Raw genomic sequence first — 23,895 nt, forward strand, 5'->3', positions numbered from 1 at the left:
TAGTTGTATAGTAATTGTATCTTAGACTATATTAGTAGTTGTATCTTCGACTATATCAGTAGTTGTATCTCAGACTATATCAGTAGTTGTATCTCAGACTATATCAGAAGTTGTATCTTTAGACCACCCTGGAATGGAAGCTGCTCAACATAATCCTCTCCATGAAGGACATCAACTGGAGTGAGCGTTCCTTAGATGACCTCTTGGCTGCAGTTTTTAACGCTAAGAGTTCCAGGTATAGCCTACAAATTGCATCATTGATGACATGGTGACATTTAAGTGTCAGCTTAGGGGGTGGTCTTCTAGCAGAAGAACATGGTAAGCAATCCTTACAGAGTAGCTTTTTCCATTCATTTACTCAGCCATCCTTGTTGCAGGTATCATGGTCTGGCAGAAGCTCATACGAGGTGGCTCGCTCGCTGCAAGTACCTACAGCGAACTGCTCCTGCTGACGTGGATTGGCAGCACTGGTGTGAGGAAGCCCAAGAAGGCATCTCTTTGTTTTACAGAGAAGATAGCTGCATTGTGTTCAATTGTCTGGAACTCATTCTACCCCACGTATGACATCTCATTTGTGCCCTCAATTGTTTGTTACTGTGTGCGTATGGGTTTCCATCTACATTGGAACCCGACTTACGAATACTATAAAAAACTAAAAAACTAAAACTACATCTGAAATTTTCTAGTTATAAAAATGTCTTGTGGTAGAAATTTTGCTTCGACTTTTAAAAGGTATTTGTCGTTACCAAAAACTGAAAGGCCATTCGTACTTTGGAGTTAGTTCCATGCCTTGGCTTGTTTGCTTCTCTTAGGTCTGAGTTGAAACGCGTCTCACTCAACTTCTTTTTTGGAGAAAGTCAGTAAATGATGTATTTTGTTTGTGCTCGTTGTATAATTTGGAGTCAACATCGCATACATAGTAGCTTGTTAGAACGACTTTCGTTTTTGGCACTTTCAGTTCTGTGTTTTCTGTATGACATACAGTTTTTCAGTTATTGCCGATGTAAATAAATCTTTCGACTTAAATTTTTAAAGGCATTTTTTGAGCAAAACCAAGACAACATTACAACATCCATCTTTTCTGATCTCCATCCTCCAACTTTTTATGGTCTTTTGTTATTCTTGTCTAGACGGCCAACGCGCATACATGTACCATTTATAGGTTTTAATCATTATTTTATTGTTTTTTTTCATTTGCTGTGTACTGTTTATATTTGTTATGTCATAATATAATTCTAACACATGTTTGCTACAGGTTTTAACTGTTGCATGTATGTATAATTTATACAAGTGTTATATCTGAGTTTTGTGGAGGCTTGAAACAGATTAGGGCATTTATATGGTAAAATCGGTTTCTACTTAAGAAATTTTCTGCTTCCGCAAAGAATTATTATTGCAAGTAGAGGTTCCACTATGCAAGCATCAACTGGGATTGCTCAAAATACTGCTCACATACTAATGGTTACACTTTTAATGGTTTTTTAAAAAAACGCTCACCCGCAAACCACTGAAATTGTCATCTCGTTTAAGTTTTATAAATAAGTAAACCACCACCATTCAGAATTGGCAAGAATGGTGCTCTGACTCAACAGCCAATCGGTGCACAGCTCATATAATATCGAAACATATTTTGCATGTTTATACACTTTTATAAACATGCAAAAAGATTATTTATGTTTACACTTCTTTCCCAAGAGTTGCAGCTATATCCGCCCATAGCACTAAGTGGGTGCATTTCATTTACCGAAAATATATAAATTCTGGATTTTCCAAAATGCCCAACAAGTCTGTTCAAAGGTAGAGGTGTGTCAATGAGATGATAATTTTGTATTTTAGCCCAGAACTGAAGACTTATAAATTATCAGTGTGAACATGTCTTTGTGTAAGCTTAGAGAGGAACTTGCACAGAATTTTAGTAGGTTTGCTCAGAAATTATTGGTATTTTTATCACTTGCTATTCATATATGCTGTTTTAGGTGATCTGCCTGCCAGGATGTTTTAAGATTAACATTGATAACACTTGATCGCGGTTAAAATGCTCAGATCAAGTGATTTACTCTTACAAAGGAAAGTTGTGTGCTTAAAATATGATAGAAATTTCTATTTGTAAATATCACCAGATATCTAGCTGCTATTCTTGATGCAAGACTGTTGGCATCAAACAATGGACCATAGGCTAAAGCTGTATGTTCATGTATTGGTTACCATCTGATTCGAAATCTAGAATTGTGATAAATAATAAATATATATATATAATTAGATATATATATTTATTTAAATTGTATATGGATATGTGATGAATTGATCAATAAAAATCCTACCTCAAACACAAATTAACCACAGTTGAATATTACATTATAGAATCTATTCAACAAATATATTATAGGCTGAGCTCCAAACTAACTTATAAATTAGAGAACACAGCCTTGTCTACCTTTTTACATTTACACCCAATACTCTTGTTTGATTGGCTCTCGTCATGTAATGCACAACCTCAGTGTTAAACTTGTTTTTTTATCTTGCTTATATTTATGTTGAATAAAAGATAATTTCATGAAAAATTAATTTTTATTTATCAATGTTAAGAAATATTTTCAAAGTTGTTCACTTTCTTTCTGAACTGCTGTAAAAAGTGTTTGTTTTTAGAACCTTGTATCTGCTATATAGTCCTTGCAAGGCATTCTGTATATGGTATCACCAGGTCATCGTCTCATTTACTCTTGGTCTCATTTTCAATTAATTCTACCAAGGTTACCATAGTCCTTGCTCAGCTCTGTTCTGTTTGAGTCATACAACTGCTGGTTTCTCTTTTGTTCTGTAGATTAAAGCTCTATGAGATATTGTCTGATCAGCCTTAATGTGACCCTTGCAGGTATCCGCTGGTTTGGCTGATTTAGTCATAGCCCAAATGCTATTAAAGGTTGAGGAGGAGAGTAAGAACTCACACTACATTCCCTTGATGTCTAGTTTGGTCAAGGCTGTCTTTTCAGAGAGCCTGCTTGCCAGTTCAGATCACTGTGAGGTTCTTGCAAAGGTTTGTGTAGTTCACTCCTTCCTGCTGAGTGAGTCCATTCCTGTACCCAGTATTCACCGAGCATATGACCAACCTATCTATGCTTCTATTTACATATAAATTGTTCTTTGCTATAATTGCATTTCTATGTTATAGTCTATGTTACACACTATGTTATATCCTATGTTATATTCTGTGTTATATTCTATGTTATATTATATGTTATACTCTATGTTATACTCTCTGTTATATTCTATGTTGTATTCTATGTTATATTCTGTGTTATACTCTGTTATATTCTATTTTACATGCTATATCTCGCAAGGCCAGCGCCTCTCTCATTGCCACTTTTTCATGTTTCGTATACAATTATCTGCTCAGTTTTGTTTTCATTTCCTTTTGCTATTGTCTTACTGTAGCATCCTCTGGTTGTTGCTACCTTATCTGGTTCCTCATTGGTTCTTTTATTTATTCTTCATCTACCTGTACATACAGTTACTATGCTTTCAGAGTTCATTGCAATGACACCCGCTGCTCGTTGCATTTCGTTACGCTTCCCTTAAACCAACGGTCTCATTTGTAGGCTTTTGATCAAGTGTATGCGCTAGCTGAGGAGAGACCTGGCGTGGCTAATATCATCTCACGTCAACTGTTTGTATTAACGCATCATTCTTCATCCTCTGCTGTAAAATACCCAGCCATTCACGAACCTCTCGTCTTACTGGCTATCTTCGGTCCAATTCACAATAAAGCTCATAGGTAAATATATATATATGCTCAAGTCTATATGTCATTTTTGGAGTTGGCAAGTGGAAAGCAACTACATTATTTGCCACTGTTTATAGGCCATTGTTAATACCCGTGCAACGCCAAGCATTCCGCTAATAGCAAATCAAACTGCCGTGTAACATTATATACAGTTGTGATATGGCCAATCTCCCTTTCAGGGATATTAAATTCAGTGATATGAAATTATTATTTCTTCCCAGAATTCCATGCATTTCAATGCATTTAGACTTTTAGCAGTTAAATACAGATGAGTAAAGCCTGGTTCCCATATCAATTGCGAGACTCCGGCAGTAACATGCACTGTGACGCTAGGCTCAGCGGCATCTGTTCACATAAAAGCCACATCGTTAATAATATCGTAAACATAATTGCGTAATCAAATAAAATGTTCACTCGCCATGCTGTTTCTATAATGGTGACCTTTACCCGTACAGTGCATTTCGGGAAGGTTTTGCCTGCGGCCGTTTGCGAAATTTGAACAGCGTTAAACTATTGCGATGCCGCTGGCAACTACCGGCGGTCCTCGGTGGTACCCGGCGCATACGCTCCCATTTCATCGCTAATAGCCTGCGTGCTGTCGCCGGTGCATTGCGACGTATATGGGAACCAGGCTTAAGAATAATCAGTTCACTATTGTGTATAGCAGCACACAGATATGAAATTATAGCATCAGTTTTGTAGAGTTACATTGACTGGTGCCAACAGATGCTTGCATGTTTTTGATTAGCACACTATGTTGTAGGGTGGTTGAAGATGCTTTCTCTTTCCTTGAAGAATATAACACCCTTAGAGATGCTGGACTACTTGGTGAAGAGAAAAGGTGAGTATACCTCCTCACTAGATACAGTAAAGACATCGGTGAGCAGGTGATAACGAAATAAAATATTCTGATGCCTAGCTGCGCAGGGAAGTGTTTCATGCCAACATGGCCCGGATGCTTATATGATAAATTACACTGAAGTTTTTCTTTCCAACTGGTCTGTAGCATCATATGTGTTCAGTGATACCATTGGAGTTGTATTCTCTCTCATGATGTTGGACGAGAATTGTTTCATTGCATTGAATGATATATCAGTTGTAGCTGGATTCGATGTCAAAATTTTTTTCACATTGCTCTGATAGACGCAGCCAAAGCTTACAGTAAAGCTTGAAGATTAAGTAGGGAAGCTTTACATGTCGTACTAACGCTGTAGATTGCATGTATATCGAGCACACGAATGTTCGCATTGCTGTCAAGATTTACTCTGTATTGTGCATTACTATGCCTAACTTCCTTGAAATGGAATATTTTTTGACCGGTTTGTCTAACGTTTTAACCAAATCATTTTTAGGGTTTTAGTATTATAGGCAAGCACTTTGCCAGCAATGAAAAAATAATTTTTTATGTAAAGAGTTGTTTTCTCTTCATCAAACTTACCGTAAAGCCCTTATTTGAACCCCATCTTCATTTGAATGCCTCCTTCATTTCAACCCTTCTTCTGTTGTGGCGTATTAAACACCCCTTCAGGAGAATAATAGCAGCCATTGCTAGATTGGCGTATATCAAAGTCTGTTTTCTTATTCTAAAGTTTAACGCTTTTCTTTTTAAAACGTTGAAAGCGTCACCATTGCAATATGTAATAACTGTATCCGTCTAATGGTTTACTCAAATCAAAGTAGTTCCTTGGCTTGACTTGGTCTCATACTTCAACGTATATGAAAAACCGTGTGGTATAAACGCTGAGGCTGAAGGAGAGTGCATAATACAGGCGACATTAGCATCGCTTTGTTCATAAAAGCATTAAATTAATCTTCCCAAAATTCTGACAAGCTAGTCGAAAAATGAAGCACCACCATTTTCTTGAATGTCACCTCTAATGCAACCTCTAAAAATAAAGCGCCATGGCATTCAAATAGAAGTTTTACGGTAACTGCGGAATAAACAACAAACTATTGGTAAGTTTTGTTTGTAATATATAATTGCTAGTGATATATTTCTTGCTTGGCCATGCAATGCCTATCAAGTCTTTGGGTACAAAGTTCGTCAAATATCTGTTGATCTAAAACAACAACCCTGGTAGTTTTGCAATGAATTATTGTCAACAATTTTTGTCTATGACAGGGTTGGCTATGGTATATCAGCAATAGAAGTGAGGGTGCTGGCCATAGATACACTCATCCTTCTCATATATGAGAATGACGCAGACACCACCTGCTGTCGCTCTACAATATCAGCAATCAGCAAACTATACAAAGAGCTCCTCGCTGTCAAGTGTTACAGCAATTTTCCGAATGCCCTGTCTCATCGTCAGCGACATCGTCTATTGTGCCTTTTACTTACATTGATGCCTTTCTGTAGCAAGGTATACTACATTCAGGTTTACAAGGTTTACATGTAATATTCAGTAGAATACTAGATTGTTAAGGCCATAACTGGGTATGTTGCACATGACTTTTTCTCTGCAAAGAACATTGATATTGATGACACACCGTGACATCTATAAATACAATTAAACTTGTGTGAGTTATATCTTAAAATAATTATATTGGTTAAGAAGAAAATTGAAAAACTAAATAACTTCCACAATAAGTTGCTAATGAAATTTTACTACTCGCTTTAACGAAACTTTCATTCTCTAAAGTCAATTATAAATCCACTAAAACTGCTACAGACTTTGTATGTAGATGACAGCTGAACTGTTTTCAGTAGGCGCTCCAACTGTGAGTGAAATTAGACACTAAATTCTCTGACAACCGAATTTCATAACTTTTATATTATTATTTATATTATTACTTATATTATTACCACTAGTACTCTGACAGTCCGGTGAGCCATGAGAGATCATCAGGCATAATAACTATGTGCACAATTATTCCACAATGCAACAAGGTGGTCTAGTGGCTCGGATGGTAGCGTGCGTGGCTGCTAAACTGAATGTTCAAGTTTTAATACTGTATGGCGCAATGTTAGTTGCTCACATCCAACTGTGGTTTCGGACAAACGGGTGAAACATGGCTCTTATTATTACTAGTAAAGATTATTGTAACTGCTCATTTATTTTTACTTTAACAACCAGGTTAGGAAATTGTAAAGCTAAGGTTAGCAAGGTACTACAACAGTGTTTGATGTTGCACTTTGATATTTTGCATGTGGTATTAATTACTAAAGCCTGGGAATTGCCTTTCTAAAACTATTTCAAATAAAATTTTCCTATAAATTTTGGGTGCTATACTTAAAGGTTGACTTGCAATAAAATTCACATTACAGTTATTTGGTACCAAAAGATTCACCATGTTTTACTCTGTTGTGTTGTAGGTGCCAAATATGTGGAAATGTGATTACAAGCTCTTAAAAGCTCAAAAACGAAAGCCGCCGAAGATTGGAATCTCTTTATTTCGATGACGTAGCCATGAAATTTGGTTATTGTCTTGTCACGTGATGTTCTCACATGAATTGAAAGGCCAATAACAAGCTCAATATAAAACTTATCGTAGCACTAGTTTATGACAAACACTCCGGTTTTTACCGAAGACCCCGTATCAAATATAGATGCTCGCTACTTTACAGCTTTGTTTCGACTTGATCTAATTGTCAAGTCGTACGTAATCTGATCATGTGACCCAACACTTCGCAAATAATTTCTGCAGCATTTTTTGATTATCACAGGTGACCAACAGGCTCGTCATGATTATCAGACAATGATATGTACTCCTTCAAGCTAAGGTTAAAAAATTAAACGAATTTTTACGGTGAGTTATAGGATATCCGTGCTGAAAGTGATAGCATTACGGTGACGATAAAATAGACGCGTAAGAACAATAGACATGGTTTTATTGAATGCGTGAAGTATATTTGTGAAAATATTTCCACGAATAAGGTTGCATGAGAGTGTAAACAGAAACCATCTAACACATTTACGTCACATTTGAGCCATTTTGGAAAGAGAATCCAAACTACGGTGGTCTTGTGTGGCTGCGATTTTCTGTTCGTTTTTTAGCTTTTAAGAGCTTGTAATCACCTTTCCACATATTGGTCACCTACAACACAACAGAGTAAGACATGGTGAATCTTTTCATATCAAATAGCTGTAATGTGAATTTTGTTGCAAGTCAACCTTTAACTGTGGGCACCAGGGTGAAATCTTTACTATAATAAGACCAGTGTCTGCCCATCCGTCTGTGTGAAGCCATGCTTAGAGGTTAGGAAAAAGATTGCTTTTAACAGGATTTGAACTCCCCGACCTTTAGCTTGTAGACCAATGCTCTATCACCTGCTCAATTGACAGCCTTACCACATCTTGGAAAACCGTAATTATGCAGTTAGTTATTACACCTGATAATCTCTCACAGCGCTCCAGACTACCAAGATACTAGTTTAATCAAAGAAGTAGAATGACAGAAGTTCCTGTTGCAGTCGGACTGCCGGTACTTCTGGTACTGCTAGTACTGCTGGTACTGCTAGTACTGCTGGTACTGCTAGTACTGCTAGTACTGCTGGTACTGCTAGTACTGCTGGTACTGCTAGTACTGCCAGTATTGCAGGTACTGCTAGCGTTGATCTTTTAATCTTAAGTTACACTAAACTTAATTCTAATTTTGTTTTAATTTTCATATTTTTACCTTCTTTTTCCAACTTGGCTCTCTTTTGCCTCAGTTTTTCACTGGTTTCCACTTTCATTTTTAGCCGGTGTTTTTAAAACTTTCTCAAACTAATCGATAAGAAAGACTGAGCACTGCTGTTCTCACAAGCGGCCTCTCACATACTCGGCCACCTAGCAGCTGCATCAGGAACTGGCTTGTATCTCAAATTTGTCTCATATTTCAAAGCAAAAAATTCCTCTCAATTTTCCTTTTAAGTTTTTCGTATGTTGGGACACTCGTATGTCAAGGTATGACTGTAAACTGAAAAGTAAAGTTTGAATTTATCATATAGTTGACATATGATATGACATAGTATGATATATATATATTATATCAATAATATATATATATCATTATATATATTATTTAGACATATAGTTGTCTAATTTTTGTTGGTACAAAATGTTAGTAAAATATGCCATCTCAATAATTATTGAAAGCGAGTTGTCAACTAAGTCAGGTTTACAATGTTGTAAATAACTTGAAGCATATTTTGCTCGAATATAACTAGGTTAGCTCATTGAAAAGAGGAGATTCTGACCTTCGTGTTAGTATTAAATATCTGGCTGGCATTTAATCTTTCTTATTACTGGAAGTCATAAGACAAGTTGTGGGTATATTATGGTTTGCCATGTGCTCCGTATATGGGACTGCGTTTAGATTGTTACTGTCAGAAGACTGTTTGCTGATAACTGCTCGGCAGAACAAAAACAATTTAAAAGATTGCTTCTGGTGGAATTTGATGTTGCCTTTCATCTAGTCAACTAAGTAATGAGCTGCAATATGATAAATCCTTCTGCTGAACCATAGCTCTAGCAATTAGCTCTTTGGTTGTAGAACAGCGAATTGTGCAAGCACCTGCTAGAGTTTGGCAGATTTGACAGACCTCTCTGCTCATCTCAATTGGTTCTTTGATTGTAGAACAGGCAACTGTGCAAGCCCCTGCTAGAGTTTGGCAGATATGACAGATCACTCTGCTGATCTCAATTGGCTCTTTGATTGTAGAACACGCAACTGTGCAAGCACCTGCAAAAGTTTCTCATGTTTGCTTTGAAAAATGAGTTGCAGCCATCCTGCAGACATCAGCTCGAATGGATTTTTATCTATCTTCTAAGAGCAGACCCAGAGTCTATGTATTCTCAACTCTTGCAATGCATGCAGCCTGAAGAGGTAAGTTGTATAATTTGATCCTTTTTTTACCCTTTTCGCTCCAGTGTTCACTTATTATAATAGTTAACACAGATGCCATGTTATGGTGGCTTATATTCTTTACCGTTACAAATTTGCCTTTACCTTAGCTTGTTTACAAATTACAGCTCCCACTCTGACATATGTCTTGTATCACATGACATGTTGTGTTTGAAATTTTGTGTGTAAAATGTTTTTGTTTCACATGTCTTGTGTCACATGACATGCATCCCACATAAGAATAAGGTATCACACGGTATAAGGATGGCTCTTGTACCGTCTAGCCAACCGATTGACATTCTCAAAAGAAAGAATAGTGCAAGCATCTCTGGCAAAGCTGATATATTAGACTGATGGATCGAATACTATACTAACTTGTGTAATAAGGACAGCAATGTGTCCTTTGTGCAACTTTTAGCCCGTTTGATGATGAACCATCTTAAAAGGAGGTTGAAAGTAATGTTTGCTCTTCGTAATGACAAAGCTGCAGGTGAAAATGGATTTTTCTGGAGAACTTTTAAAAGCATGTTTTCATGAATGTAGCAAGCATATCTACCAACTGTTGTTGGACTACTGCACACAAAAACCTGTAACCCGAGACTTCAGAAATTCCGAAATTACAATACTGTTAAAAACAGGCGTAGTTAGAGAGGCTTTAATAATTATAGTCATCTCACCACTCAGAGTAACTGGTATAATGGTGGCTCAGTCATGTCTCTCACGTCTCCAACCTTTCCTCCTGAATCATAATATAATTTCAGACCTGGTCGTTTCATCACTAATATGATAGTTTGCGTCAGACAAATCCAGGAACTATTGTTGGTTCGCATTGCTAGAGAGAATTTTGAGTCTTCACATTTATGGCTTTTGTTGATCTGACCAAAGCTTTGGACATTATTAATAGAGAAGTCCTATTCATAGCTTTCCGTCTTATCCGCTATCACCCATTAATTCCATTGTACCCCATTGGGTACTACGGGGTTCTTTCCATGAGAATATGAAAATGACTTCTCTGATAGCTGTCTACTCAAAAGTGGAGCCGCGCAAGGCTATGATCTTGCACCAACCCTATTTGGTGTGGAGTTTTCCTCCACTTTTAGACAAGCGTTATTGCATACGGATATTTTTATTCTTTATGGAAATTGTGTTACTGTATAAAGGTAGAAAGCAAAATCAAAAATTCAGCAACTAAGTTGTTTGAGAATTTCTTTACACTGACAGTGCATCATCCAAACAAGACCTCCAAAATCTTTTTGGCCACTTACCAGCTTCCAAAGGCTTTAGATTCAGCAATTGATGGTAAGAAAGTCTTTAGTATCTCTCACTAATCAAAGAATGGCTAATTTAAAATTGAGTACGTTAGAAGATTAAAATCCTCAGACCTGAATACTCATGTCAGGTTAGCCTCCTCATCTTTTGGAAGACTCAGAAATGAGTTTGATAAAACATACACCTATCATAGAGTGTACAAGGCCTCTGGGTTGGATGTCCTCTTTTTTGGAGCTGAGGATCTACAATGTTTTGAGAAGATTTATTTAAGATAGATCCGCTTGCTAACATATGCCGAGATCATTTGTAGAATAGCAAGTAACAGCAGAGTAGAATGGCAGGTAACAGCGGAGTGGAGTTACTCTTTGTACATTAGTTGTTATAAGCGCTGAATGTTCCTGTTGCTGAAGTATAACTCAGATGATGCCAATGGTTGAACTAGAAGGCATGCGGCTAGATGCTGCTGCTATTAATGTGTAAAAATGGTATATTTACGTTTTGTGCCCTGCTTTGCATGTTTGTCGTTGAAGGTTTCTTTATAAATTTTGGGATCTTAGCAATGGCTTCAGTCTTTTTGTTTTTTTGATCTTTCTTTGTTTGAATCTTGCTGTATTTACTAGTAGAAGGAAAGGTATGGACGTATGTCTGTTTTGTAGATGGTAACGGAGAAGTCATCTTATGTCTGTTCAATGTTCTGCATAGCGGCGCACACCTGTGGACACTCACAGACATCCTCAACTTTACCCACACAGGTTGTTTTACAGGCTATATACCGCTACACCTTATTCATTATGTCGAGCATTGTTCAACTTTGTACATTCTCTTCTATGTGGTAGTTGGAGACAATGAAGACACTCGTGCCACTCATCACTCCTTGGGGCATGTCTAGCAAGTTCCACATGAGAATTCATGCCCAAGCAGCTCTCCTCAAGATCTGGCAACACGCTCATGATGCAGGGTTAAAGGAAGACATATCCGCTTGCTTTCCTCTCCTTAAAGCCAATATGGACTTCGCCTTGCAGAGCGGGTAGGTTTCTATAACGCTATCTGTTTCAATCTATTTTTATTACCTTCTAGAAATTGTCCTTGTTTTCCTTGTAAAAACTTAGCATGTCAAATAAACTGGCAATATTGTTCTATTTAGTACATTTTTCTGATCATTACTGAGTGTATGTCTGTGTGTCTTCAATGTTTGCTAGAAATACAAAATCATCATCCATAGCAAAGCTCAAAGCCAGGACTTCTACAATGCCGGAAATTCAAAAGTGGAAATTATTTCACCCTGATATTGCAAATGCTAAATAGTGTTAAGTTTTGCCATATCATAGGACTGCAGAACAAATCTTTATAGTTTTAACTGCAGTTCAACTTGCAACAACTCATTAGAAATGTGTAGATACAGTGCAGTGTAGATACAGTGCAATCTTGAATTTGAAGGCTTCAGATCTCAAACAACCAGCCATTTAAGGAGTAACATGAGACTTCTTGTTTCTCAGGCCGTAAAAATATTTAAAAAACAAACACTCTTAGCTGAGCCAAAATACTGGCTATGTTTTGTTTAGTGTCTTGTATTATTCCTATAGCATGAAACACTTAGGCTTTTTTTCACCATATTTAACATAAAATCTGAGAAATTGAGGCTAGAGTGCAAACTGACACAGACATGACCATATATTCTTCAGCCACATTTCCATGTATTTATGGAGTATTTGATGGGAGAAGTTCGGTGTCCTTTATACATTACCTGATCAATTCTTATACAGTCTACGGTGAAATATAATTAGAAATGCTTGAAAAGCTTATTTTAACTTGAGCGGATTAAAATTAATTTCATTACAGTGGAACTTCTACATAGAAAAATTTCAGGTAACGAAATGTCTTTTGGTGAAAATTTTGCTTTGACTTACAAAAGATGTTTCTAGATATGAGAAATATGTTTTGCCTGTTTGTTCCTTATTCTGTCATAAAGGTAATGTTAAGTTCTATAAGAACTCTTTAATCTTGTATTCTTATATAGAACTGCAACAGAGAAGAATTCCAGAAAGTTGCTTGAAAACTTTTTTTACTTCAAGTTTGATCCTGTCCAAGATTATAGTCTAGAGGTGAGTAATGCTACAATAACACTAGATTAATCTACTGATAACTTGAGTTAACATATCTACAGTAATTTACTGATAACTTGAATTAATATATATATACAGTAATTTACTGATAACATGAGTTAATATGTCTACAGTAATTTACTGATAACTTCAGTTAATATGTCTACAGTAATTTACTGATAACTTGAACTAATATGTCTACAGTAATTTGCTGATAACACGAGTTAACATATCTACAATAGTTTAATCAGATCTTGTGTTAGTACATGTACTATGACAGATTTCACTGATTTTTTGAAGCGCAGATGATATTTTCTCTTTGGCCCCGCTTGCTGACAATGGCAGAAGAAGAAAGTATTCCCTGCTCTGTGTTTGATGAACTTACAAGAGAGCTTATTGGGGACTCATGTCAGAATGATAGTCTGAGGTCGTGTAAGCCTGGAACATGGCATATTAAGGTCAAGGAAGGAGGTTAGAAATGATGACTAGTTGTACAATCTACTGTAATTTATGAGACACTTGACTAGTTTGTATGTTTTCTACATGGCTAGAGCAGGACATACATACATGTACTGTAAACTGGATATTGATATATTGATGTTTAACTGATCTGAATTAATGACATTTACATGAACACCGTGCATAGAGAAAAACACATTTTGCTCTTTTAAATAATCAATAAACTTAACAACCGATCAGCAGAAATTAATAAGTTTTTGTTTTTGTGACATTTTATTTACTGGAATGAGTTTTTTTATTATTTTACATAGTGGATTTTAATGTATAACTTGTTAGTGTGAAAAGGATGTAAATTGAGCATTGTAGAAATCCTTTTTATGTCGGCTTAAACTCTTTGAGTGCCTGTGATGCCTTGTTGTAGACAATGAGACGGAGATGGTTTGCTCTAACCTTCAAAGAAAGATCACAACATGGAGATCTCTTAGCCCACCTGAAGGTTCATTCAGACAAAAAGAGGATGGCCTGATTGTTGTCACATCCCTGATCGATAAACTTCCAAACCTCGGAGGTATTCATCACTATCAGACTGTTTTAGTGAAAACCTTCTACCAGTCAATGTGTGTTGTTAGCAATCAGTGTTGGTTTAGAACTGGTGGAAAGCAGATTACTTGCAGATATTTTTATAATAAGGTCAAATATAAACATGTCACTTTTAAGACCGGCTAAAATTAAAACTGAAAGCGGAGTGGAAAAGTGACGTAAGAAGAACCAAGTCAGAAAAAATAAATGTAGAAAACTGAAAATAGAAACCAAACTAGAATTACAGTTTAACCTCTAATTGACTTCCACCTCTATTTGACCGCCACCTCTATTTGAACGCCACCTCTATTTGAATACAGCCTCTATTTGAGCGCCGCCTGTATCTGACCGCCACTATGAGAGAAGGGTTGAAAAATAGAGCATCACCCACCATATGAATTCCACCTCCATTTGACCGCCACTTTGACAATCTTTGATCTTTATGAACCCATAATATCAAGTGATCAGTAGGAAAGTGTCCACAAAATCGTATTAATAATGAATCGTTTACATCAATAACAACCAATTCTTTTGTTGTCCAACTCCAAAGCTTTTCGCTTTTTTCGTTAAAACTTTGAAAGCAGCACCATAAAAATAATTAATAATTGTCTCAGGCTAATAGTAGTTCCTTGTTTAATGCGGTATTGATACTTTGAAATACATGCAATTAAAAACAGTTTACATTTACGATGGTAGATGAACAACTAGTTTTAAGCCAAAGGTTACGTTTAGCGAGCAACACTTTTACCCGGCGCATTTGTGCTAAATGCAATGCGTAAAAGTTTTGCTCTGCCAAAAAGTTGTTTGGACGCTAATATCGACTAGTTCAGCCAGGCAGAAGAAGAGTTGAGGTCAGAAGACATTGTGGAAGGTATTGGACAACCAGTAGATGTTCATTCCATCGAAAGCAACAATCAGAACCTAGCTATCCGAGCAAACGATGCAAATATTTTTGTTTTGAAAATGTTAATTTTTGCTTCTTCATGTTATATAACTATGGTTCGTTTATACTACTTGATCATGAATATATATTTGTAGCATTTAATAGATTATCATTATATAATTTATAAATTTGCAGATTTATAGCATATTATTTGATAGCATCATCGCGGTAATCTGATCTTACAATGAATGGATGCTCGTAACTCCTCTTTTATTGCACATAAAAAGCTAATTTTGGCTGCAAACGTAGCAAACATATCAAGAGTGCAATGAGTTTTTATGCAACATTGTTAAATGTAGATATAAAATGAAAATATGTCTTCAAATTTAGAATGAAATGAAAATTGAAAGCTCCAACAAATTGCAAAGCAGGGCACAGGCTATATAATATCATCACAGGTAAATTACAAGCAATATATATCAGCTGGTAAAGATATTTTTCGGTTTTTCAATGCATATTTATTAGGTGATCTTTGACAAGTTAGAGGTGAATTAGCAGATTTATTGCATCAAAAATATTTAATATCGCTCCACCAGAAAAAGAGGGGAGCATATAGGTGACATTCTCTTCGCCTGTAAAAGGGCTAAATTTATCTTCCTAAAATTCTGACGATCCATTTGGAAATACACCACCAGCCTCTAATTGAATGCCACCTCCAATTAGCCACTACTATAAAGGAGGGTTGAAAAATAGAGCGCCATGACGTTCAATTAGAGATTTTATGTTATATATACTAGCTGTAATACCTGGCGTTGCCCGGGTAATAAAAAGTCTTCGGACAGAAAATTTATTTGTATTTAACATATAACAACATTTGCCATTTTAACTTTCAAACTACATATCAGGAGAAAAGTGTTCTGTTTAGTTGAAATTAATTAAGAGAGAAAATAAAAACAGCTGTAAAGATTTTCAAACTTTGTCAAACAACTGTAGCTTTTAAATTCATATCATGAGAAAAATGTTTTGTGCAGGTCAAATTAAAAACAAAAAGGGTTTAAATGTGAAATAATCAGCAAGAAATAGCTAAATTAAGTCAGTTTTGCTACGGTTATGATAAAAGATGATTAGGTAATGATACAATTAATACGAACTGAGAAAACAAAATAAAAATCCAGAATATTTTGAATTAATAATAACAATTCCTGCATAGAAGTGTGTGTGTGTGCGTGCGTGCGTGCGTGTTTGTGTATAAAAAAGGTTACTGTTTCACCAGAAGCTAACAATCAAAACTTTGAATACGACAAATTATACTTGTACCTTTCGATACTGGTACAAATGTAAAAATGAGATATCGTACTGTCTTTGTCTGACCAAACTAAGCGAGAATGTCGAGGCTCTTCCTACTGAGATAATACAATTATCCACGCGAAAAGAATTGGCATTGACCCCGATTTTTAGCAATTGAACCTTACGACAAACCGAAAATAGAAGTTCAAGAAACCATGAAAAAGCATTGTATTTCATAGAGTTAATAGAATTCCTCGAGTGTCAAGTAATACGTCATTTAGCATGTCCATATGCTATATGGTATATGATGATGTTCATGATCAATACACCTTGTATAGCTCAGTGGTAGAGCGTGTGGATTTTAAACTTGTGGTTGCAATCTCCATGAGTTGAAATCAAACAGACTGCGAAATTTTAATTCTCAAATCAAAATAAAACTCGAAGCACCGGCGATGATTTTAAAGAAGTTTTGGAACTCGGCTACGTTCGGCTACGATATTGTATATATATATATAGCTATGATCAATATATATACAATGTATGTATATATATTGTGTATATATATACATAAACACATTGCGTACGTATAAACACATTGTGTATATAAACACAACATTATTTATATGTTTCAATAATATTATGTATATATCCATTATATATATGTTGTATTAATATTATATATATCCATTATATACCCTACAGGATGATTTTATTCGCGGAGTTACATTTCGCGAAAATTGCCATTTCATGCATATTCGCGGATTAATTTATTCGCGGCTAAAAACTGTCACTCTCTATGAAGAGCTAACTCTATTGCGTCTTGCAATAGAGTTAACCCTACACATGCGCACATTGCGTGTTTCGGTGTGCGCATACACCGAAACGCGGTATACACCACAGCTTGCAACTACGAGTCGATCATGCTAAGCTATAAATTTTTTGCTGCGCTTAAAGGTTTTCACGAATATTCATCGATTTGGAGGCCTTTGATGAACCAACGATTTGTGGTAAGTAATGAGTTTTTCAAAACTATTTACTAAATTAAGTTGAATTTTACTTTGGTTCTTAGGTAAAACGCAATATTTATTTTTTCCATCCTTACCGCTTCGTTATTGTTTTAGTGTGAGAGAGATTTTTCATCATACATGGAGGCACCATGACTACAAGGGTGGTAGATGTCATTCTTAGAAGATCACCAATCATTTAGGGAGGTCTTGAAATTAGGTAGAAGTGACTGCAGCTGCTAACGAGAAGAATATATCTGTTTAAAAAAGGAACAAAAACGCCTTTACGAGCACAAGTTTTTGGCCAACCGGCAGAACTTTGCAATAGTAAGCCACGAGGAGAGTTCTGATGATAACTTCCTTACCAGTCATGCAGTAGCGATAGAATCGCCTTTAATATCTACCCAAGACGGTGACAGCGATGTAGAGCTGCTATTACCAAAATAACGAGTCAGAGAGCACCATTACACGCTAGTATTCACTTATCAAGAGTACCAGTTTAATTTTATTGCTAGACAACCGCCATATGGACTAAACTGTTTATATTTACTCCATTCATCGTTTGTAAAATTTTATTTGTATTTGAAATATTTTATTTGTACACTCAAGTTTGTAATAAATTATTTAAATATCTATTCACGAAATAAAATATATAATATAATCATGTTTGTTGCAGCGATATCAAGGAGTTGCTGTCGATGAATGGGTCTAGGTTGACTGGTCGCTTCTCTGCCAATATTCTTGCCTTGATGAATATTACTACTTGTCTCTAGTTTTTGTAATCAGAGTAGGTTGTTTCATTCTCAATCTGCAGTAAACACAAAAAAGAAAGCATATTAATAAGTGCAAAAACGTGCTGTGGTGCGGAAGTGCAAAAACAATAGCTGAAGTATTTAATGAAAGCGATCAGTTTTTAAACAAAAGAATTAACTAATGCAGTTAATTATGGAAAAACGTATCTGCACTGCAAATCAAATACATACCATAATGTCCAGATCAGAATCATTATCGTTCTCAACTTCGGTATTAGAGATTGATGGAGTTGATTTCAATGTAAAAAGACTAGGAGAGATTTTTTGCGATAACGAAGCCATGCCGAATAACTTGTGAAAACCTTGAATTATTTTGTAAAGTTTGATGCAATGGCAATAAAACTCGAAGCACCGGCGATGATTTTAAAGAAGTTTTGGAACTCAGCTACGTTTAGTACTTCTGCCTAGCGGCTATTTTTGTGATGACGCCATTCTGCATATCTCGTGACAACCTTGAATAATTTTGTAAAGAAATGTGATGCATTGGTAATGGTATTAGCTCAAAGCCCAGGCAATGATTTTAAAAATGTTTTAGAACTCAACTACGTTTAGTATTTATATTAAAAACTAGCCTAGCAGCTAATTTTTAATTTGATGCAGTAGTTATTCTCCCTTGTGATTAAAAATAAAACAAATTATTCACGGAATTTTATAATTCACGGAATTGACTGTTCGCGAAATCGCGAATTTTTATAACCAACGAATATTTTCATCCTGTAGGATATGCATATATCTATTTTTCTCAAAGTATGTGTGTCCCTCCAGCTATAGTTATAAAAATCTTGGAATAAAGAATCCCTACCGAGGAAAATTTGATATCGGACCCTACTGTTCACTAGTCCGACCCCGTACCCATTAGGCCAAAGAGATCAAGTTGTTACTTAGGGGATATAAGTCGTTATATGAGAGCTAATACCGAACGGCTTTGCGTACTAAGCAGGGTGATTGCGCAAGTATGTGATTGTTATTAGTTAGCTTACTAAAATTTTCCCTTAGCAATCTGCCAGGCTAATAGCAAGTCGCAAGCAACTCTCATTACTTCTCAGTATTTATAAGCTGATTTTTGATACCCAGGCAACGCCGGGAAGCACAGCTAGTATATATATATAATGGATATACATATGTATATACTAGGTGAATGCTTGGTGTTGCCCAGGTACTAAATGTCTTTGCACAGAAAATGTATTTAACATATGTACAACATTGACCATCGTAAACCTTTAAACTTCATATCATAAAAACAATGCTTTTTGCAGTTCAAATAAATTAAGAGAAAACTAAAGCAACTGTGAAAGTGTTTAAATGTAAAATAATTAGCAAGTATAATGGCTAAATAAAGAATGATTTGTTACTGTGGTTACAATGAAAAGTCATTTGATACTGGTACAAATAAAAATGAACTGATAAAACGAAATAAAAATCACGAATATGTTGAATTAATAAGAATTAGGAGTACATAGAAGTGTGTGTATAAAAGAGGTTATTGTGGCTGCAGAAGCTATCCATCGAAATTTTGAATACAACGATATTGGTACCTCTCAATAGTTAAAACTGGCACAAATGTAAAAATTAGATATTAAAATTTAATACATAAGTGAAGCGCTGGAGTGTACTTTGTCTGCCCGAAGCATGAGAGAATGTAGAGGTAATTCCTACTCGAGAATGCCTATGTTAACGCTTTTTAGTTTTACTATTTCTCACGATTGCCCTTTGCAATAACCGGAAATTGAAGATTGAAATTTTGTAGTTGCACTGTAACGGAACATTCGAAATTGAAACGGCACAGTTGAAAGTTACAAATAAAAAAATGAATAATGGATACGGTTCATCTTCACAGTTCATCTTCACAGTTCATCTTCACATTTCATCTTCACATTTCATCTTCACAGTTCATCTTCACAGTTCATCTTCACATTTCATTTTCCCAGTTCATCTTCACATTTCATCTTCGCATTTCATCTTCACAGTTTATCTTCACAGTTTGTCTTCACAGTTTATCTTCACAGTTCATCTTCACAGTTCATCTTCGCATTTCATCTTCACAGTTTATCTTCACAGTTTGTCTTCACAGTTTATCTTCACAGTTCATCTTCACAGTTCATCTTCACATTTCATCTTCGCATTTCATCTTCGCATTTCATCTTGCCAGTTCATGTTCTCATTTCATCTTCGCATTTCATCTTCACAGTTTATCTTCACAGTTTGCCTTCACAGTTCATCTTTGCATTTCATCTTCGCATTTCATCTTCGCATTTCATCTTCACATGTCATCTTCACATTTCATCTTCCCAGTTCATCTTCACATTTCATCTTCGCAGTTCATCTTCACAGTTCATCTTCAGAGTTCATCTTCACAGTTCATTTTCAGTTCACCAATTCATCAGTGAACAACAATTTGGAAATTCAGTTTTACTTTAATTCAAAAAAATTGCTTGGAAATGATCATAGGTTTGCTATTCAATTGGTGTTGGGCTATGGTACTTCTTAATAGAATATGTAAGTACATGTATAAATGTGTCACCTTTGAAGGTACATTTGCAATAGAAATAGAGCTTTGCTTATTTAGATGTCACTCGTTGCGCTAAAGCATGAGGTCATCGGTCAGTCGGTGTTCAGTTGAGAAACTTCCACGTTATTGACTACTTCGGACTAGAAATTCCATATAGTATTTGCTTTCAGTAAAACAAATACCTGTGAGATCTATTGCAACATCTGATAGACAACTAATATATCTGGTGTATATAAAGAATGTTGCCATATGTTATGAAGGATAGTTAATTCAATCACTGCAATCACTGACTGGATGTCATGAGCGATTCTGTCATTCCAACCCATCTGCAGATTTTTGTCATTTCTTACTGGCATTTCACCCTTCTACCTTATTAATAATTGTGTATTAATGTGAAAAAGTTTATTAATTGTAATTACTAGTCATTGGTAGCCCAGTGTGCCAGGAGAGATCATCAGGTGTAATAGCTATTTGCATGATTATTACGAACAAAGGTAAGGCTGTCGATTGGCACAGGTGTTAGAGTGTTGGTTTAACAAGCTCAATGTTGTGAGTATGTAACAATATTGCACTGATGTAACGATATCGCACCGATGTAACGATATCGCACCGATGTAACGATATCGCACCGATGTAACGATGTCGCTATGATGTAACGATATCGCACCGATGTAACGATATCGCACCGACGATGTAACGATATCGCACCGATGTAACGATATCGCACCGATGTAACGATGTCGCTATGATGTAACGATATCGCACCGATGTAACGATATTGCACCGACGATGTAACGATATCGCACCGATGTAACGATATCGCACCGATGTAACGATACTGCACCGATGTAACGATATCGCACCGGTGTAAGGATATCGCACCGATGTAACGATATCGCACCGACGATGTAACGATATCGCACCGACGATGTAACGATATCGCACCGATGTAACGGTATCGCACCAATGTAACGATATTGCACCGATGTAACAACATCGCACCAATGTAACGATATCACATCGATTTAACGATATCGCACCCATATAACGATATTGCACCAATGTAACGATATCGCACCAATGTAACGATATCACACTGATGTAACGATATTGCAACGATGCAATATTTTTCCCAACATCCACCCATGGCTTCAGACAGATACGGGTCTTACTATGGTAAAAGTTGGACATTTTAGGTCGTGTCTAAAACTAGCATAGATGCTCTTATCTCATCTCATTATTATAAGGTTCGTAACATAGAATTAGAGATGGCGGCTTGTTTTCTTTCGCAATTGTTATCTCGGTTTTATATTTGTTATAATTTGCTTTTAGCTTACCACCCTAGCATTTTCAAAAGCACTTGGTCTTCCTCAAAAAACTTGCTTTCTTATATAGGTACTAGTGTATTTCTTATATAGGTATTAGAGTATTTATTATATACCCTACAGGATGAAAATATTCGTTGGTTATAAAAATTCGCGATTTCGCGAACAGTCAATTCCGCGAATTATTAAATTCCATGAATAATTAGTTCTATTTTTAATCACAAGGGAGAATAACTACTGCATCAAATTAAAAATTAGCTGCTAGGCTAGTTTTTAATATAAATACTAAACGTAGTTGAGTTCTAAAACATTTTTAAAATCATTGCCTGGGCTTTGAGCTAATACCATTACCAATGCATCACATTTCTTTACAAAATTATTCAAGGTTGTCACGAGATATGCAGAATGGCGTCATCACAAAAATAGCCGCTAGGCAGAAGTACTAAACGTAGCCGAGTTCCAAAACTTCTTTAAAATCATCGCCGGTGCTTCGAGTTTTATTGCCATTGCATCAAACTTTACAAAATTATTCAAGGTTTTCACAAGTTATTCGGCATGGCTTCGTTATCGCAAAAAATCTCTCTTAGTCTTTTTACATTGAAATCAACTCCATCAATCTCTAATACCGAAGTTGAGGACGATCATGATTCTGATCTGGACATTATGGTATGTATAATGTATTTGATTTGCAGTGCAGATACGTTTTTCCATAATTAACTGCATTAGTTAATTCTTTTGTTTAAAAACTGATCGCTTTCATTAAATACTTCAGCTATTGTTTTTGCACTTCCGCACCACAGCACATTTTTGCACTTATTAATATGTTTTCTTTTTTGTGTTTACTGCAGATTGAGAATGAAACAGCCTACTCCGATTACGAAAACTAGAGACAAGTAGTAATATTCATCAAGGCAAGAATATTGGCAGAGAAGCGACCAGTCAACCTAGACCCATTCATCGACAACAACTCCTTGATATCGCTGCAACAAACATGATTATATTATATATTTTATTTCGTGTATATATATTATTATTTATTACAAACTTGAGTGTACAAATAAAATATTTCAAATACAAATAAAATTTTACAAACGATGAATGTAGTAAATATAAACAGTTTAGTCCTATGGTGGTTGTCTAGCAATACAATTAAACTGGTACTCTTGATAAGTGAATACTAGCGTGTAATGGTGCTCTCTGACTCATTATTTTGGTGATAGCAGCTCTATATCGCTGTCACTGTCTTGGGTAGATGTTAAAGGCGATTCTATCGCTACTGCATGACTGGTAAGGAAGTTATCATCAGAACTCTCCTCGTGGCTTACTATTGCAAAGTTCTGCCGGTTGGCCAAAAACTTGTGCTCGTAAAGGCGTTTTTGTTCCTTTTTTAAAACAGATATATTCTTCTCGTTAGCAGCTGCAGCCACTTCTACCTAATTTCAAGACCTCCCTGAATGATTGGCGATCTTCTAAGAATGACATCTACCACCCTTGTAGTCATGGTGCCTCCGTGTATGATGAAAAATCTCTCTCACACTAAAACAAATAAAAAAATTTATATCTTAGCATGATCGACTCGTAGTTGCAAGCTGTGGTGTATACTGAATTTCGGTGTATGCGCACACCGAAACACGCAATGTGCGCATGCGTAGGGTTAACTCTATTGCGTCTTGCAATAGAGTTAGCTTTTCATAGAGAGTGACAGTTTTTAGCCGCGAATAAATTAATCCGCGAATATGCATGAAATGGCATTTTTCGCAAAATATAACTCTGCGAATAAGTTCATCCTGTAGGGTAGGTCCTAGTGTATTTCTTATATAGGTATTGGTGTATTTCTGAATTATATGTAAAAGTATCCTGCGTCTGTCCATTATCCAGGTTTATGCCGAACTGCAGAAATATTTGGAGCCTGTGAGATGGTAGTCAGCAGCTTGAAACTACTAGAAGCCCCTGATTTCCTCTCGACTTCAGTGACAGCTCATCAATGGCTGCCTATGAGGCAGGTAAGAACTTATTTTAATTTGTGCTATTATTGTGCTGCTGCCTCTAGAGTCTA

At 36.0% G+C, this 23,895-nt stretch overlaps 1 protein-coding gene across 1 annotated transcript in view; it reads left to right on the forward strand.

Moving 5' to 3' along the window:
* The window catches only part of LOC137400789 (probable methyltransferase TARBP1), a 37,726-nt gene that overhangs the window by 12,024 nt on the left and 1,807 nt on the right, over positions 1 to 23,895 (forward strand). Inside the window, exons 10-22 of the mRNA XM_068087127.1 lie at positions 123 to 235; positions 378 to 558; positions 2,873 to 3,034; positions 3,597 to 3,772; positions 4,545 to 4,622; positions 5,904 to 6,144; positions 9,428 to 9,592; positions 11,536 to 11,631; positions 11,716 to 11,906; positions 12,897 to 12,981; positions 13,287 to 13,452; positions 13,862 to 14,008; positions 23,718 to 23,842. Of these exons, the coding sequence (XP_067943228.1) occupies positions 123 to 235; positions 378 to 558; positions 2,873 to 3,034; positions 3,597 to 3,772; positions 4,545 to 4,622; positions 5,904 to 6,144; positions 9,428 to 9,592; positions 11,536 to 11,631; positions 11,716 to 11,906; positions 12,897 to 12,981; positions 13,287 to 13,452; positions 13,862 to 14,008; positions 23,718 to 23,842 (1,926 nt within the window). The remainder of the gene's footprint in view (positions 1 to 122; positions 236 to 377; positions 559 to 2,872; positions 3,035 to 3,596; positions 3,773 to 4,544; positions 4,623 to 5,903; positions 6,145 to 9,427; positions 9,593 to 11,535; positions 11,632 to 11,715; positions 11,907 to 12,896; positions 12,982 to 13,286; positions 13,453 to 13,861; positions 14,009 to 23,717; positions 23,843 to 23,895) is intronic.

This window comes from Watersipora subatra, chromosome 7, assembly GCF_963576615.1.
Source record: "Watersipora subatra chromosome 7, tzWatSuba1.1, whole genome shotgun sequence".
NCBI classification, from domain to species: domain Eukaryota; kingdom Metazoa; phylum Bryozoa; class Gymnolaemata; order Cheilostomatida; family Watersiporidae; genus Watersipora; species Watersipora subatra.